General features: G+C 34.5%; 1 protein-coding gene across 5 annotated transcripts in view; it reads left to right on the top strand.

The window, feature by feature from the left end:
* UNC13C (unc-13 homolog C) overlaps window positions 1-19,663 on the top strand; it is a 599,100-nt gene that overhangs the window by 337,572 nt on the left and 241,865 nt on the right. For all 5 annotated transcript variants that reach the window (XR_008299165.1, XM_027067285.2, XM_053223997.1 and 2 more), the window contains one exon: window positions 3,546-3,674. Coding sequence is in view for 4 of the 5 variants with exons in the window: in XM_027067285.2 (XP_026923086.1) it covers window positions 3,546-3,674 (129 nt within the window). In the remaining variant the exon portion in view is untranslated. The remainder of the gene's footprint in view (window positions 1-3,545; window positions 3,675-19,663) is intronic.

Below are 19,663 nucleotides of genomic sequence, written 5' to 3'. Positions count from 1 at the left end.
GATTGTTGAATCCTTTTGTATAGTTAACTATCTACAAAACTATGCAGGCATTTCTTTTTAGGTAGATCTCTGCTTTAACATCAAGTTCTTTGCACTCATAATTTGGCTATCAAGACTATTCATGTCAAGTGTTTCCTAAAACTATTTGTCAGGCTATGGGCTAAAAAATTTTGCTCTCTGAGAGAGTTTTATGATGTTTATTCAGAAAATTCCTCTACAGAAAAAAAAACAAAACAATTTTCAGTCGCTCATGATTATTTTCACTAGAAGCACTAAAAATGGTACTATATGAGAGACAGAAAACAAAACCATGCCATATCAGCAGTCATTTAGAGTTTTTCAAGTCCAAAGAAAATTCATTTGGCTTCAAATCACAGTGTAATTGGGTGACTGGGATAAATAGAATTTATATCCATTCTTATCCTCTGGCAGCAGCTGTTGGAACATTGTATAGGGAAGGATAGTGAGCTTCCAACCAGGCTCACGAGGAAAAGTTACTTTATTGACAGGCGATGGGTGCCATTAACACTGAGGCAGGGGCGACATGGGAGTGAGGGTAGGGGGTGCCTGCACAAGTGCTACATATCTGCCGTTTCTCAGTCACCAGCCTTGATGTGTTTAGAAACAAAATCTCAAACTTCCAGCACCTCCTCCTCCATCCTCACTACCAGCCGATGACCTTGCTTCACACTGCACTGAAAAAAATGGGAGCAAATGCTGGAGAGCTTCCTCAAGCTCAGACCACATGCTCCTCCCACCCACCCCATCTATCTACTTACTTGAATCTGTGTCCATATACTCTTCCTTCCTTTATTACTATTGATTAGCTGTCTCTTCTCCTAGAAAAGGCCATCTCTTCCAGCTGTGCAATTGATTTCATGCCCTTCTGAACACTAAAGCCTTGGTGCTGCAGTGGCTCCTGCTCTCCTCAAAGATGGACTCCACTTTCTTCTCCATCTACAACACCCGAATTCCCCCTGTTCTTTAATACCAAAACACCTTAGAATCAGCTTCATTATGTTTTCTTGCCCATCTCTATTCTTTCAGTATCTTTTGAACAAATTTCCTCCTCCCGTTTTCTTTTTTTCTCATTACACGCAGTCAAATTCATTCCTCTGGTGTACAGATCTATTCTTTTTGACAAACGTGTAGTTGTATCACCACCACGGCAATTAACCAATGAAACGGTCCCATAATCCTCCAGAATTCCCTCGGGCTGCTTCTTAATACTCACTGCCTCTCCCACCCCTTGGCAACTGTTTCCTTATAGGCTTATCTTATAGGCAAGCCTATAGCTTGCCCTTATAGGCAACTGCTGTTTCCTTATAGGCTTACCTTTTCCAGAATATCCTGTGAATGAAATAATACGCTATATAGCATGACACATTGGGTGTTCATCCATCTTGTTGAGTGTTATCAACAGTTCATTCCTTTTTATTGAGTAGCCATTCTTGGTTATGCAGGTAGCCATTCTGAGTAGCCACTTACTGAGTAGCCATTCTTGGTTATGCATGTACTACAGGCATTTGGGTTGTTTCCAGTTTGGGTTGTTAATAAAACTGTTAAAAAATATTTATGTAGAAATTGTTAGTGTAAACATAAGCTTTCACCTTCTTTGGAGTGAGGTTCCTGGGTTTGCCTTCTTAGCAGCTATGTTTGAGAATCCTAATTGCGCTATATCTTGTGGTAAAGCTCTTGGTATTTTTCGTGGTTTTAAATATTACTATTTTGTTAGCCATTCTAATAGGAGTGAAACTGTATCATATTACATCTTAATTTTATTTATTATTGATAATGTTGGTCATCATTTCTTGGGCTGATTTGTTATCTGAATTTTTCTTTTAGGAACCATCTATTGAAATATTTGCCCATTTTTTATTAGTTTGTTTTGTTTTGTTTTAGTATCAAGAGTTCTTTGGGACCCTTGGCAGGCTCAGTTGGAAGAGTATGTGGCTGTTGATTTCAGGGTCATGAGCTCCAGCTCCAATTTAGGAAAAGAGATTACTAAAAGTAAATTTTAAAAACTTAAGGGAAAAAAAAGAGTTCTTTATATAGTCTATACAAGTCTTTTTTCAGGTGCTTTATTTGCTAGGAGTTTCTCCCTGTCTGTACTTTTTCTTTTCATTCTCTAACAGTACCTTTTGTACAGCAAAAGGGTTTAATTTGGATGAAGTCTACTTTAGCAATTTTTGATTTGTAGATAGTGCTCTGGGCTAAAGCAAGGTCACAAAGAGATTTTCCTGTTTCTTCTAAAAGTTTTATTTTATCTTGTATGTTTAGTCCTGTGTTTTATTTTGAAAGTTTTGTTGTTGTTGTTGTTTTTAATGTTATGAGGTATGGGTCAAAGATAACTTTTTTTTTTTTGCATACTACATGTTCAATCATTCTAACACCATTATCCAGGGTTAATTTTTGGACTTCTTCTCTTTTTTATCCATACTCATCTAGTCCTGTTCCTTTGAATTCTTATTTAAGCTAATAATTTCGAAATTTGTATCTCTAGCCCCAGGCATCTCCATGAGTCCAGACTCATACGCAAATGTCTACTTCCATGCGTAACAACCTTCTCAATCTTAACCTGCCTGAAACTGAGCTCTTCATCACCTGTGTACAGCTTTATTTGTCTAGTTAACCTACCTTCATTGTATCAGTTATCATGCTAGAACCATGGGGTCCTAACTCCTCTCTTTCTCTCACACCAATTATCCAATCATTGAGCAGATCCTGTTAGCTCTTCCTTCCCAAATTAAACAGCTCCTAGCTTAACACCATAGTCCAAGCACTATATTGACTAAATTACTATAGTGTTCTCATCCCTGGTCTTTCTACATTTTCCATAGCCTGCCTTAAAGCAGCCTAAGGGAGCCGTTTGTTTGTTTGTTTGTTTGTTGTGTTCATTCATTCATTCTTTTTTCTTAAGCCATTTAAATGACAGTTGAGTTACATCACTTTGCCCTTCTGCTGAAAGAGTCTGATTCCTTCCCACCTTACTCAAAGTTAAGGTTCTTAAAATAGTCTGTATATAGATTTTTCCCCTGGCTCCATCCTTTTACTTCTCTGAATTCACCTAGTGTTGCATCCTCTTTGTTAGTTCTATTCTGCTGAAACGTTTTCTATCTCCTCTGCTTTATTTTACTTTTCAATGTGCACCATCATGGAATATATCTTACTGATTTATTATCTGCTAGAATTTAGCTCCATGAGGAAAGGGATTTTTCTTCCTTTGTTCACTGGGGTATCCTATTGTCCTGCACACAGTAGGTGATAATGTTGAATGATTGAAAAGAATGAATGGATGAATAATGTTGTGATTGGTCCTCTATGTGTTTCTGTTTGAATATTTACAACTATGATCATTTTCACTGCATCGTCATATGAGAAAATTAAACATTTACACTAAAATGGTTTTAAAAGGTTTTAAAATAAACCTTTTTTCCTGAATGTAGAAATATCAACTAAAAACATTTATTGAAGATTATTTGAGTTGTTGATACTGGATTACAATGTTATATTTTTTGACTTTAAGAAAATAATTTGTCTCTCAGGTTCTGGAGCTGCAAAGTCCCCCAAAGGCCAGCATGGTGGTGAAGGACTGTGTTAGGGCGTGCCTGGATTCTACATACAAGTATATTTTTGACAATTGCCATGAACTCTATTCCCAACTAATTGATCCGGTAAGAAAAGATGTATGTCTCCTTTGTTTCTAATGTCTGTTTCTATATGTTTAGAATGACACTAAATGAGAATATATGTTCAATTAATTTCCCATTAACTGTGGGTTTTGAGAATTCTTAATCTTTTCTTCACATATGAACATCACTTTCATTTACATGAAATAATTCACTCCTTAAAACAACCTTATGTAATAAAGGTAGATACTATGTTTTAGGCTTTTCAGATGAGGAATTAGTTTCACAACAATTAAGTGATTTGCTCAAGGTCACGCAGTGGTCAAGTGGCAGATTTGGGACTAGAATTTAGGATTCCAACTCACCTCTTCTGCTCTTCCTCTAACACATAACTTCCTCCCTTATCACTTTACCTAATAAAAGTGATAGATGGGGAAACATATAACAGGACGGTAAAATCATCCTATATGTAAATTAACTATTAAGGAATATTTCAAAAATACAAAAGAAAATATAGAAAGCAAACCAAACATATATACACTTACCACCTAGATGACCAAATGTTAACATTTAGTAATATTTGCTCTGTTCTTTATTGTCTAAAGGCATTAAATGAATATTACACCTGCAGAAAGCAGCATTTCCCTTTGTGTTTTTTCCAAAGTGAATTCTCCTCCCTTTCTCTTCCTTCAGAGATAAACACTAATAGTAGACAGTTTGAGCATATTTTCACATATGCTCAATGAACACTTCAGTTTTATTATCTGTGAATTATCTATTGGTCCTCTGTTGATTTTTCTGTGGGCTTGTCTTTTAGTTATTAATTTGTAAAAAAAAAATTCTAAAATATATTCTGGATACTAATCCTTTGTTGGTTATGTGATTTAATATATATTACTTCCCTCTTTATACGTGATGTATCTTTTTGTTGTGTTGAAGTTTTCCTCATACTAGGCATCATGCATACTATGATTTATGCATTGCTATCACTTCTATAAAACTGGTGTTTGGAGATGACTTTTTAATATGTATCTACTGTCCACTTTCCTGAAGAAAGTAGGCACTCCACTAGATACTGGAAATTGTGCAATCACTCTGGACCTTCTTGGTTACTTGAGTGGGGCAAATTCTAGATCATTATATTGAATGAGAAAAGTGGGACTCTTTCTTTTTAGGTTTCAGGCTGAGCTTCTTATAGTATTAAAACTTTCTGGTGTCCTTAGCCTAGTAGGAGAAAAAAATTAAAGCTGGAGTTTGCCGTTGTATAAGATAATGATGTATAACCACATAATTGTTCATAACTTTATTATTCCTGCTAGATGTGTTCTAGTTTAAAAACTTAGTTCTCTGGGATTTTTAAAGATTAAATTGTCTCTCACTATGTTCTTCCATTGGGTGGCTTTCTCATAGCTTCTCTTTGTCTATTTTCTACCATCTTCCTCCCATAAGGCCCTTCAGTACTTTTACATTTTCAACTTCATTGTATTTATTTTAACTAAAAGGTAAAATTGAAACTTTTTGTTACACCAGGTATGTTATCCATACATAACTTCATAATCAATTTACCAAACCTCCCCAGCTTCAATTTCTTATTCCTTGAAACTTCATACACACTGTCCCCTCTCGTGGTCCCTAAATTCTATTATTTTCATGAATTGTCCATCCTCTTTCATACCCATGCATTTATGTGTCCTGTTCTATTTGTCTATAATGTTTTTCCCCTCTTTCCTGCCTTCATCAAAATTGAACTTAAATATGACATGCTATTCTACTAATTTATACCCAGTGGATGAACCATATCACTAAAATGTCTTATTTAGTGTCTTTCTACTTACTATATTACTAATAATTCACAAATAACATAAACAGCTTTATTTTCCTAAGAGCTATAGAGATATGGGTGGTTCCCATAAAGCAAACATGCTCCTAACAAATAGTAAATGAAGTGTCACCTCAAGATGAATCTAACATGGCTTAATATTTGCTAACCTGGCTTTAAAAACAAAGACATTTACATAGTTTGCCAACTGTCTAGTTATTCTTTTTGGTGAAGAGATCTATATAGATAAAATTGATAAGAAATCTTATCAATGTAGAGAAGTAGAAAATTTGGAGCTATGTTTTCCATCAAAGAAAAAGACTTTTCCATAAGCATTGCTATCATTTGAAATTCTAAAGGAAGTACCTATTGGATCTGAGTAATTTAGGAAAATAATATTCTCTAGAGCCCTTCTGAAGCCATCTTGGAAAAGTTTTAATGATTAAGGTTTATCTCCCCTTAGTTGATTGGAATGGTCTTCTTCCGTGAGCTCAAGACCTTTTTTTCTCATACCACACATCTAAATTGTCCTAATCTGATGACTTTATCTTCAAAACTAAATACCTTATCTTCACAGTATTTCCAGAATCTGACCACTTTTTTTTTTAATGTTTATTTACTTTTTGAGAGAGAGAGAAAAAGAGCTTGAGCGGGGGAGGGACAGAGAGAGAGAGACAGACAGACACAGAATGTGAAGCAGGCTCCAGGCTCTGCACTGTCAGCACAGAGCCACATGGGGGGCTCAAACCCATGAACCATGAGATCATGACATGAGCTGAAGTTGGACACTTAACTGAGCCACACAGGAGCCCTGAATCTGACCACTTTTTACCAGCTCCATCCTTCCATCCTGATCTGAGCCACCATCATTGCTCATTTGCATTACTATATAATTTCCTAATAGAGAACAGTGGTTGCATCCTACCATCCTCTATTCTCAATAAAACAGTAAGAATGATTGTTTTAAAAAGTAAATCAGACCATGTCCTTCTGTTGCACAGAATGTTATAAAGTCCCTTCATTTCAGTCTAATTTGAAGTCCTTAAAATTGCCTATAAGGCATAGAATCTGGCTCATATTACACCTTCCACCCCACTTACTCTGTCCTGCACACATACCATTGTGTAAATGGAGAGTCAAATAAGGGTTTACCCACAAGAACAGTGTTGAACCCCCTGATACTTACGTGAGTGCATAGATCATAGTAGGTGCTCAGGAAAGCATTTGAGTGAATTGAATAAGTGAATAAACAATATTTTTTCTCAAACCAAATGATGATAATTTATAGGTATATTTGGCCTACTATAAACAGGAGTGAAAGGAGTGCTCTGTTCTGTGGTAGACACTCAAGTGCTTGCCTAAAGCCTCTTGGAGTTGTATTGGGTCATGCCACAGGGTCCTGAATGATGAGATAGGGGAGAAATTGATGAACACCCCATCCAGTCCCAACACTTAAAAATACCTTGCAGTATTCTCCAGCCCTCTCTTCTGTGCTGCAGTAACCTTGATATACACCCATTCTAAATGGTATAGCTATCAGGTGGAGGAGGGCTATCCAGCCAGCTTCAGACTTTGGATATTTAATAAATAATCATTTACTACATTAACTCATTGAGATTTGGAGATTTATTTGTTACCACAGCATAACTTGGCTTATTTTGACTAACATACCTTCATATCAGATTCCATCCTGCCACCCAAACTATTTAAAATACATCTGTGTTTATGTGACTCCTATCTATAACTCTATACTCCCCATTCACTTATGGGATTAAGTCTAAACACTGCCGTTATCCAAAGGCCCTCCAAGATCTAAGCTCTATCTTTCCTTATTTTAACCTCATTTCTACTTTGCATTCTGTGATTCAACACACTAAAGTCCATGATGAGTTTGTCTGCATTTTTTTTCCTGTTTGGAGTTGTTTTACCTCCCCAGACCCCCTTCATGACTAACTCTAGCTCATCTGGCCATTTCTTCAGAAAGCTTTTAGGATCTCTCCTACCTATATTAGGTATTCCTGCTCTCTGCTCTTATAATACCATGACATGTTATCACCAGTGCACTTATTATGCTGAATTTATTAAGCACAGAATAATGTAATACCTGTTTGGCCTGTCTTTCCCATTAGGCTGCAGTGTAGCCCCAGTGTTCAATGCTGTGCCTGACAAAGAGTAGGGTTGATAAGGTAATCAATTAATAAAAAACACATTTTATAAAAGCAGCACTATGATACTTAGCTATTTATAGTCTCTTTCAATGACTCCACTTCTAAGTATGTGGTCAAGAACATGGTCTCTGATGTCAGAACCCTTGAGTTCAAATCCTGGCATTCCTGCTTATTATTTTTGTAATCTTGGATGCACTACTGAGTCTCTTCATGTCTTAGTTTCTTCATCAAGACCTATTTTTTAATATTCATGCTACTTGTCTTTTATCTGAGTTCTCTTTAGATGAAGTAATGCCTGAAACCAAAAACCAAGAATTTCAGGGTTGTTAGACACAGTATAATTCTCATTATGTAAATGTGGAAGCATACTTTCTCTCTCCAAAGGGGTTTTAAAGAATCATGTAAAAATAGTGATTGGAATAAAAATGGAAAGTAGATTTAAAAGAAAAATCAAAGTAACTGTAGTTAGAACAACAAAATAGAGTGTGTTTTCTAAAGGCTGGCTGCACACTCAGAGAACAGCATTCACCTTGGCTGAATCACCAAGTTCTATGTTTGTCCTTCAATTTAGCATAACTAAGAACTCAAATGTTGTAGTGTGGACATAGGTGATTGATCTCTTGCATAAAGACACATGAGATAATCTAGAAACTAGGCCAATGTTCTAATTATATTTCTTTAATAATTAGTAATGAGTTTAAGAAACTTCTCATAAGTTTTTTAACTATTTGAGTAACGATTTTTATAAATTACCTGTTTGTATCTTGTGCCTATTTTTAAAAACAGAGTTTTTGTATTTTTCTGGTCTATATTATGGCGTTTCTGAGTCCTTTTGACACAGCAGAGATTTTTCACAATCTGTAATCTTTATTTATCTTTGTCACAGTGTACGCTAATAAGAAATTCTCAGCTTTGATATAATCAAATTGATGTTTTTCTGTTTAAATTTGAGATTTGGAGTTTTTTAAAGAGTCTGTTCTAACCATCCCACAAAAAGAAGGCCTCCTTATGTCAACTTTAATAAAATGGATATTTTCTAGCTTGGTAATAATCATTGTTAATTACGATCATCCAATTCCCCTTGCTGTTGTTCCATGCTCCTAAGGCAGTCTTCAGATTATAGGTTGGCTTTTTATATAGATGTCCTTCTAGGAAAGGATAGGCCAAAAATTGTCAAGTCTGTTTGAAATGTTTGTATTTTTTTAAAAAAAAAAACTATAATTTGTTCCCTGAAGTGAGCTTAAATTTATACTTGTGCCTAACATATCTAGGAATGAATATCTACCTACCCAACCATGTACCCACCCAACCACCTACCTACCTCTATATGGAAAATCACATGCGGATTGTCTCCGACTCACAATGGTTTTGTGTACAATTTCTTGACTTTATGATGGTGTGAAAGTGATAGGCATTCAGTGGAAGCCATACTTGAGGTTTTGAATTTTGATCTCTTCTTGAAGTAACAATATATATTATGATCCTCTCTCATCGATGCTAGGCAGTGGCTGTGAGCCACAGCTCCTTCCCCCACACGACCACAAGGGTAAACAACTGATTCAACCGTTCTGTACACCTACAGCCGTTCTGTTTTCCACTCTCAGTACACTATTCAACAAATTTCATGAGACATTCAATACTTTAGTATAAAATAAGCTTTGTGTTAGGTGATTTTGCCTAACTGTAAGATTTTTAAGTATTCTGAGCACATTTAAGGTAGGCTAGGCTATCCTGAAATGTGTGGTTGGTTAAGTGTATTAAAGGCATTTTTGATTGATAATATTTTAATTTATGGTGGATTCTTTGGGACATAACCCCATCATAAATTGAAGAAAACATGTATATATGCTTTGGGCTTCTTTGTTTCCCTCCCAAATCCAGTTATTCTGCCTCTTGCTTCTGAGGAAATCTCTGTTATGAATTTGGCATTAGCTTTCTGATTCCTCGTTGTGTATATTTATAATACATGGCTGTTATCTATTTGTAGCACCATGTATATCTCCATCAATCTCTTATATATTACATTGTATAAATATGCCATACCATGGTGTGGTTACATATGTTAGTTCCAGAACCAGGCAGCCTAAGTGTTGTTTGGTAGGGATTCTGCAATTTTTAAAGCTCATTACTTTTTAGAGAACTATCTATGCTGATACATTTAGGAACAGCTTATTGATTTTTTTTTTTTTTACAGCTACCTGTCACATAAATGTACCACAATATACATATCAATTTTAACATTTCACTTTTACCAATAATGCTGTAATGAAATTTGGTGGTGAAAATTATATTGCAACTTCCAGTCTGTGGTCTTTTTATGTTTATATATTTTGAGAGGGTGGGGAGGGGCAGAGAGAGAGTGAGAATCTGTGCTGACAGCACAGTCTCATGTGGGACTCAAATTCATGAACCATGAGATCATGACTTGACATGTAATCACAAGTTGAATACTTAACCGAATGAGCCACCCAGGCATCCCATCCAGTCTTTGGTCTTAAAGAACAAAAGCATGCCCTCCTTTCCTCTATTTTTCCAATTCTACTAGAAATAATATAAAAAAAAAGTCTGTCTTATTTATTATTGAATTTACAGTACATAATACCATGCATCACATAGAGTAGCAAAAATCAACAAATACTTGCTTACTTAATGGAACTTCTATGCAGAAACATCTGTTTGTACGCAACCTGTGATAAGTATCCTGCTATTTATTTAAAAATGTTGACCAAGAGATCTTCTGAAAACCTCTTGGGAAAGAAAATGCCTTCCAAGAATACTTCAATTTGGCAATGTAAATGAACTTAAAGCTATAAGATTTCAAAAAGTCTACCCTTGAGCTGTAGGTATGTGCTTCTTTAGTTATTTTAGTGAAAGAAGTTGCTTTAGTTACTTTTCTTTAGTTTTGTTCTTTTGCTTTTATTTTTGCCCTAGCTAATTCTAAATAATTCAGTAATAAAAGTGTCCTTAAAAATAAAATATGACTTTGAAATTTACAAATAGAAAAATTCTAATTCTTTAACTTTTTATTTGAGATGCTACTTAAACAGTAATCATTAAGGAACAGGCTTGAAAGCATCCCTGACTTCTCCTACGGTTTTTTGTTTTTTGTTTTTTTGCTTTTTGTTTTTTTTTTCTTTAAGCAATGGGCTTTCTTATACAACTGGTAGCTTTAGTATAGGGAATGATGTCCATTGTGCACTTATAGTGCCTTTTCAGTACCTCATGTAATTATTGTATTAGCACTAGATCTAAGTAAATACCCATTTAAAAATTAATTTTCTTTTAAAGTTTGTTGCAAAATGTGTAGAAGAAAGTTATGAATATGAAATTTCTTCTTAAATATCAGTTTCATAAGCAATATATAAATTGTTATGAAAAAGAATTGCTCAAAATAAATGGTATAATGACATATTTTCTGTATTGATGAGAAACATGAAAATCCAAAGCATAATACATTATGAGATCATTGTTTTCCTCAATGTGTATTTCAATTTTTCTAAGAAAGTAAAATACGTTAAGCTGAAATAAATTCTAAAATCACAAAAGTATGCTGTGTTAGTTAAACTAGTATAATCTTGATTTTAAAATGGATTAGGAGAGTGCATGCAAAGAAAGTGATAAATTCATTATGTTTAATAAACACTGATGAACAATTTCAAAATAAAATATCAAATGGCATATTTAAAATATAACCAGATCAATAAATTTGATCTCAGGAATACAAGGGTGGTTCAGCATTGAAAACCTATGAATATATTTTATTGTATTATTTAACTAAAAATATCATACGTTTATTCAATATAAGTAGAAAGAGCGATGTGATGAAATTTGATGACTCTTTATGATTAAAAATAAACTCAGAACATTAGGATGGAACACATCTTTTTTTTTTTTTATTTGGTTGAGGCTATGTTAGAAAACCTATACCTAATGAGGCTTAACAGATGAAGTCTGGGTGGATTTATTTAAGAAATACAGATAATTGTCCTATTAACACTGCTCTATAACATAATATTTGAAGAAGCAAGAGAATACATATTAGAAAGGAAAAGTAAAAAACTTTAGTTGATGGATGATATGACTATATACATGTAAAAAGTAACAGAATCTACCTGAGATATTAGTTCAAATAAGAATAAATCTCAAATTAAAAAATATAGGGGCGCCTGGGTGGCTCAGTCAGTTAAGCGGCCGACTTCAGCTCAGGTCAGGATCTTGCAGTCTGTGAGTTCGAGCCCCGCGTCGGGCTCTGGGCTGATGGCTCAGAGCCTGGAGCCTGCTTCCAATTCTGTGTCTCCCTCTCTCTCTGCCCCTCCCCCATTCATGCTCTGTCTCTATCTGTCTCAAAAATAAATAAAACGTTAAAAAAAATATATAGAATTTTTTACATGAGAAATTGTGCACACGTTACTAGGGAAAGGAGAAATCGTTTAGTATGCTGTGTTAAGAAAATCATATGGAGTCTCATCATATGAAGATGGGGAAAAAGGAGTGGACTCTTGCCTAACACCATATACAATGTGAACTCAAAAGGATGAAAGAGATGAGTCTAAGTGGTAAAAATTATGGTAGTATAGGAGAATACCTTTCTAGTGCAGTATAAGAAAGACTTCATAAAACTCAAAGCACAAATTTTAGTCATTCTTTCATTCATTAATTCATGTATAATTAACATACAATGTTATATTAGTTTCAGGTATACATCTTAATGATTCAACAATTCTGTGCATTACTCAGTGTTCAAAACAGTAAGTGGAGTCACCATCTGCCACAATAAAACATTATTAAAATACTATTGACTATATTCCCCAAGCTACACTTTTTATTTCTATGACCTATTTTATAACTGGAGGTTTGTACTTCTTAATACTCTTTATTTCGTGCACCTCCCTCCCCCACATCTTCTCTGGCAACCACCATTTTGTTCTCTGTATTTGAGTCTGTCTTTCTGTTTGTTTTGATATATTTAGATTTGACATACAAATAAAAACATATGCTATTTGTCTTTCTCTGACTTAGTGTACTCAGCATAACACTCTCTAGGAACATCCTTGTTGTCAAAAATGGCAAGATCTCATTATTTTTTTTTTATGTCTACTATTCCACTGAATATATGTACCACATCTTCTGTATCCATTCATTTATCATTGGTCACTTGGGTTGCTTTCATGTCTTTCCTATTGTATATAATGCTGCAAACACCAAGGGGGTACATATATCTTTTCAAAGTAGTATTTTTATTTGGGGGGGGGTAAATATGCAGTACTGGAATTACTGATCATATATCTATTTTTAATTTTTTGAGGAACCTTCATATTGTTTTCCACAGTAGTTGTACTAATTTAAATTCCTACAAATGTACACGGTTTCCCTTTTCTCCACATCCTCACCAATAACTGTTATGTCTTCTCCCTTTGATTCTAGCCATTGTCACTGGTGTGAGATATGAGGTGATACCTCACTGTACTTTTGATTTGGATTTCCCTGATGATCAGTGATATTGAGCATCTTTTCATGTGTCTGTGGGACATCTGTCTTTTTTGGAGAAGTATCTGTTGCTAGTGTTAAGTTGATAAATTCTTTATATATTTTGGATACTAACCCTTTATCAGATATCATTTGAAAATATCTCCTCCCATTTAGTAGGTTGTGTTCTAGTTTTACTGATGGTTTCCTTCTCTGTGCAGAATATTTTTTTGGTCTAGTTCCAATAGTTTATTTTTGCTTTTGTTTCCTTTACCTCAGGGGACATATCTAGAGAATGTTGCTAAAGCTTATCAGAGACATAACTGCCTGTGTACTCTTCTAAGGTTTTTATGGCTTTGGGAGTCACATTTAGGGCTTTATCTATTTGGAGGTTGTTTTTGTTGTTGTTGTTGTTCTTGTTGTTGTTTTTGGTATGGTGTAAAAAAGCGTTTCAGACATTTCATTCTCTTGCATGTAGCACCATTTGTTGAAGAGACTGTCTCTTCCCTATTGTGTATTTTTGCCTCCTTTTCGTAAATTAATTGGCCATATAATCAGAGTTTTCTTTCTGGGCTTTCAATCGTGCTATATTGATCTATGTGACTGTGTTTATGCCAATATCATACTGTTTTAATTACTACAGCTTTGTAGTATATTCTGAACTCTGGGATTCTAATACCTCTAGCTTTGTTTTTTCTTTTTCAAGATTGTTTTGGCTATCCAAGGTCTTTTGTGGTTTCATACAAATTTTAGGATTATTTGTGCTAGTTCTGTGAAAAATGCTATTGGTATTTTGGTAGGAGTTGCATTAAATCTGTAGTTAGCTCTAGGTACAATAGAAATTTTAACACTCTTTGTTCTTTCAATATATGAGCATAGAATATCTCTCCATTTATTTGTGCTGTTTTCAATTTCTTTCATAAATGTTCTATAGTTTTCAGAATATAGGTCTTTTAAGTTTATTCCTAGGTATTTTATTATTTTTGGTGTAACTGTAAATTGGGATTTCTTAATTTCTATTTCTTCTACTTTATTATTAGTGTATAGACACGTAGAAGATTTTTGTATATTAATTTTGTATCCTGAAACCTGACTGAATTCATTTACAATTTCTCATTGTTTCTTTGATCGAGTCTTTAGAGTCTTCTATATATACTATCATGTCATTTGAAAATAGTGTTTCACTTCTTCCTTACCAATTTGGATGCCTTTTATTCCTTTCTCTTGTATGATTGCTACAGCTAGGACTCCCAGTACTGTGTTGAATAAAAGTGGTGAGAGTGGACATCCTTGTCTTGTTCCTGATATTAGAAGAAAATCTTTCATTTTTCACTATTGAGTATGATGCCAGCCGTGGGTTTTTCATATATGGCCTTTATTATGTTGAGATATGTTTCCTCTAAACCTACTTTGTTGAGGGTTTTTGTCACGACTGGATGTTGTATTTTGTCAAATGCTTTTTCTGCATCTATTGAAGTGATAATAGGTTTTTATCCTTTCTCCTGTTAATGTGATGTATCATATTGATTGATTTGTAAATAGTGAATCATCTTTGTATCCCAGGAATAAATCCCACTTGATATTGGTGAATGAATTTTTAAATATATTGTAGGATTTGGTTTGCTAATATTTTGTTGATGATTTTTGCATCCATGTTCTTCAGAGATGACCTATAATTCTCTTTTTTTTTTGTAGTGTCTTTATCAGGTTTTGATATAAGGGTAATGTAGGCCTCTTAGAATGAATTTGGAAGCTTTCCCTCCTCTTCTTTTTTTGCAATAATTTGAAAAGAATTGTTATTAACTCTTCTTTTAATGTTTGGCAGAATTCTTCTGTGAAGTTATTCAATCCTGGACTTCTGTTTGTTGGGAGTTTTTTGATTATTGATTCAATTTCATTGCTAATAATTGGTCTATTCAAGTTTTCTATTTCTTCCTGATTCAGTTTTGATAATTTATATCTTTCTAGGAATTTATGCATTTATTCTAGGTTGTTCAATTTTTTTGGTATATATGTTTTCATAATATTGTTTTATAATCCTTTGTACCTCTATGGTTTCAGTTGTTATTTCTTCTCTTTCATTTCTGATTTTGTGTTTTTGAGGCTTTTTTTTTTTTAAATCTGGCTAAAGCTTTACCAATTTTGTTCTTTTCTAAGAGCATGCTCCTGGCTTCATGATCTGGTCTATTCTTTTATAGTGTCTATGTCATTTACTTCTGCTCTGATCTTTATTATTTCCATTCGTCTACTGGTTTGGGTTTTCTATCTCCTTTTTCTACCTCCTTTATGTGTAAGATTAGGTTGTTCAGTTGAGATTTTTCTTATTTGAGGCTGTGCTGTATTGCTATGAACTGACCTCCTAGAAGGAATTCAGTTAAGTTTTTCAAATACCACATATGAGTGAGAACATACAATATCTGTCTTTCTCTGACTTATTTCACTTAGCATAATACCCTACAGTTCCATCCACATTGTTACAAATGACAAGATTTCATTCTTTTTCATCACTGTGTGTTTGAGAAACTTAACAGAACATCATAGGGAAAGGCAAGGAAAAAAATTGTTATAAACAGAAAGGGAGGAAACCATTAGAGATTCTTAAATACAGAAAACAAACTGGGTGTTGATGGGTATAGGGTTTTGGGGGGGTTGAGACAATGGGTGGTGGCCATTGAGGAGGGCATTTGTTGGGATGAACACTGGCTGATGTATGTAAATAATGAATCACAGAAATTTACTCCTGAGCCGGAGTACACTGTATATACTGTATGTTAGCTAACTTGACTATAAATTATATTCAAAAAAGAAAAAATATACACGCACTTTAGTTTCATCCCAAAGATTTAAAAAAAATTTTTTTAACGTTTATTTATTTTTGAGACAGAGACAGAGCATGAACAGGGGAGGGTCAAAGAGAGAGGGAAACACAGAATCTGAAACAGGCTCCAGGCTCTGAGCTGTCAACACAGAGGCCGACGTGGGACTCGAACTTTCACGGACTGTGAGATCATGACCTGAGCCAAAGTCAGACCCTTAACCGAATGAGCCACCCAGGCACCCCCATCCCAAAGATTTTAGACCAATGTGTTGTCATTTTCCAGAATTTTTCTCCATGTATTTTTTATTTCCTCTTTGGTTTCTTGGTTTGCCCATTGGTTGTTTAGTAATATGTTGTTTAGCCTCCATGTGTTGGTGTTTTTTTCCAGCTTTTTCTTATAATTAACTTCTAGTTTCATATTACTGTATGTGGGAAAATGCTTGATATGTCAATCTTACTAAATTTATTGAGGGTTTTTTGTTGTTGTTGTTTGTTTTGCAACTTTAAGTGATCTGTAGTGGAGAATGTTCCATGTGCACTTGAAAACAAGGTCTATTCTATTTTTTTAAATTCAAGTTAGTTAACATACAGGTAGTATTGGTTTCAGCAGTAGAACCCAGTGATTCATCATTTAAATATTATACTAGTGCTCATCTCAACAAGTGCCCTCCTTAATGTCCATTACCCATTTAGTACAACCCCCACCTACCTTCCCTCTAGTAATCCCCAGTCTGTTCCCTGTATTTAAGAGTCTCTTATGGCTTGCTTCCATCTCTGTTTTTATCTAATTTTTTCTTCCCTTCCCCTAAGTTCATCTTTTGTGTTTCTTAAATGCCACATATGAGTGAAATCATACGATATTTGTCTTCCTCTGCCTGATTTTATTTTGCATAATACACTCTATCTTTGCAAATAGCAGAATTTCATTCTTTTTAATTACCAACTAGTAAACCATTGTATGTGTGTGTGTGTATACATTGTATGTATACATCATATGTATACATTGTATGTATACATTGTGTGTGTGTGTGTGTAAATAAGATGTGTGTGTGTATATATATATGTATGTATATATACACACACACCATTCATCAGCCAGTGGACTTATGGGCTCTTTCTATAATTTGGCTATTGTTGATAGTGCTGCTATAAATATTGGGGAACATGTGCACCTTTGAATCCGCATTTTTGTATCCTTTGTGCAATTGCTGAGTCATGGGGTAATTCTATTTTTAATTTTTTGAAGAAACTCCACACTGTTTTCCAGGGTGGCTGCACCACTTTGCATTCCCACCAAGAGTGCAAAAGGGTTCACCTTTCTCTGTATTCTCGCCAACATCTGTTGTTTACTGAGATGTTAATTTTAACCATTCTGACAGGTGTGAGGTGGTATCTCATTATGGTTTTGATTTGTATATCCCTGATGATGAATGATGTTGGGCATCTTTTCATATGTCTATGAGCCTTCTGGACGTCTTCTTTGGAAAAGTGTCTATTCATGTCATCTGCCCATTTCTCTACTGATTTGTTTTTTGGGTGTTGAGTTTCATAAGTTCCTGATAGATTTTGGATACTAACTCTTTATCAGATATGTCATTTGCACATATCTTCCCCTATTCCAAAGGTTGCCTTTTAGTTTTGTTGATTGTTTCCTTCACTGTGCAGAAGGTTTTTTATCTTGATGAGGTCCAAATTATTCTTAATTGCTTCTTTCCCTTGCCTCCTGAGACCTGTCTAGTAACAAGTTGCTGCTTTGATCTTTGAGATCAAAGAAGTTGTTGCCTCTTTTCTCTAGGATTTTGATGGTTTCGTGTCTCACATTTAGTCTCTCATCCATTTTGAATTTTTGTGGATGGTGTAAGAAAGTAATCCAGTTTCATTCTTCTGTATGTTGCTGTCCAGTTCTCCAGCACCATTTGCTGAAGAGACTGTCTTTTTTCCATTGGATATTCTTTTCTGCTTTGTCAAAGATTAGTTAACCATACATTTGTTTGTCCATTTCTTCTTTCTTTATTCTGTTCCATTGATTTATGTGTCTGTTTTTGTGACAGTACCATACTATCTTGATGATTACAGCTTTGTAACACATCTGCTACTTTTGAATGGAATGTTCAGTGTATATCTGTTAGGTTTATCTGGTCTCATATGTCGCTCAAAGCCATTATTTCCTTGTTGATTTTGTGTCTGGATGATCTATCTATTGAAGTAAATTGGGTGTTAAAGTCTATTATTATTACAATATTACTATCACTTTCTCCCTTTAGTATTGCCTTGTTTTGGTCTCCTATGTTTGGTACACGGATATTTACAATTGTTATATCCTCTTGTTGGATTGATTCCTCTTGTTGATTGATTTATGCCCTTCTTTGTCTCTTGCTACAGTCTTTGTTTTAAAGTCTGTTTTGTGTGATAAAAGTATGCAACCCCAGGCTTTCCGCCCCCACCCACTTCCATTTTCAGTATATATTTTTTTCTCATCGCTTCACATTAAGTCTGTGTGGGGCTTGGGTCTGAAATGAATATATTATAGGCAAGATATAAATTGTTGTTGTGTTGTTGTTTGGTTTTTGCTTGTTTGTTTTTTTTAATCCATTAGTCATTGTTTATCTTTTGGTTGAAGCATTTAGTCCATTTGTATTTAAAGCAACTATTGATATGTACTATGTGCCATTTTGTCATTAATTTTCTAATTGTTTTTGTAGTTCTCCTCTCCTCCCTTGTGATTTGATGGCTTTTTTTTTAGTAATATGCTTGGACTCCTTTCTCTTTCACTCTCTCTTTTTTTTTTTTTTTTTTTTTTTGGTATGGTACGTTTTTGATTTGCAGTTACCATTAGGCTCATATATAACATCTTATGTGTGTAGTAGTCTATATTAAGCTGATGGTTGCTTAGAGGCCCCTGTGTGGCTCATTTGGTTAAGGGTCTGACTTCGGCTCAGGTCATGATCTCAAGGTTTGTGGGTTCGAACCCTGCCTTGGGCTCTGTGCTGACAGCTCTGAGCCTGGAGCCTGTTTCAGATTCTGTCTCCCTCTTTCTCTGCTTCTCACCTGCTCATGCTCTGTCTCTCTATCAAAAAATAAAAATAAATAGTAAAATTTTTTTCACAAAGCTGATGGTTGCTTAAATTCAAACCCATTCTATAAGCATGATATTTTTACACCCCTGTCCAAATTTTATTTATCTGACATATTTTCCTTTTTTTGTTTATTCCTTCAGTAATGTTGGTTGATATTATTGATTTCACTAGTTTGATATTTTAACTTCCATAATGGATTTATAAATGATTAACCTTCTACCTTTAGTATAGGTTTGCTTTTACCTGTGCAATTTTTAAAAATAATTTTATTTCTACTTACGGTCTTTTCCCTCTCTTAAGTAATCTCCTTTAACATTTCTCACAAGGCTAGTGTAGCAGTGAAGAACTCCTTTAACTTTTATTTTTTGGGAAACTTTCTCTCCTGTTTTGAGTGATAACTTTGCTGAGTATTCTAGGTTGTAGACTTTTTTCCTTTCAGCACTTTGAAAATAATCATGCCATTCCCATCAGGCATGCCTAGCTTTTTCTGAAAAATCAGCTGATAGCCCTATGGGGTTTCCTTTGTGTGTTACTGTTTCCACCTGCTGCTTTTAAAATTCTCTCTTTATCAGTACATTTTGCCATTTTATTTTTTCAAATTTTTATTTAAATTCTGGTTAGTTAATATATAGTGTAATATTGCTTTTCAGAGTTGAATTTAACGATTCATACCTTAGATAAAACAC

Source organism: Acinonyx jubatus, chromosome B3, assembly GCF_027475565.1.
Source record: "Acinonyx jubatus isolate Ajub_Pintada_27869175 chromosome B3, VMU_Ajub_asm_v1.0, whole genome shotgun sequence".
Taxonomy (NCBI): domain Eukaryota; kingdom Metazoa; phylum Chordata; class Mammalia; order Carnivora; family Felidae; genus Acinonyx; species Acinonyx jubatus.
This window is presented reverse-complemented; position numbering and strand designations above follow the sequence as displayed.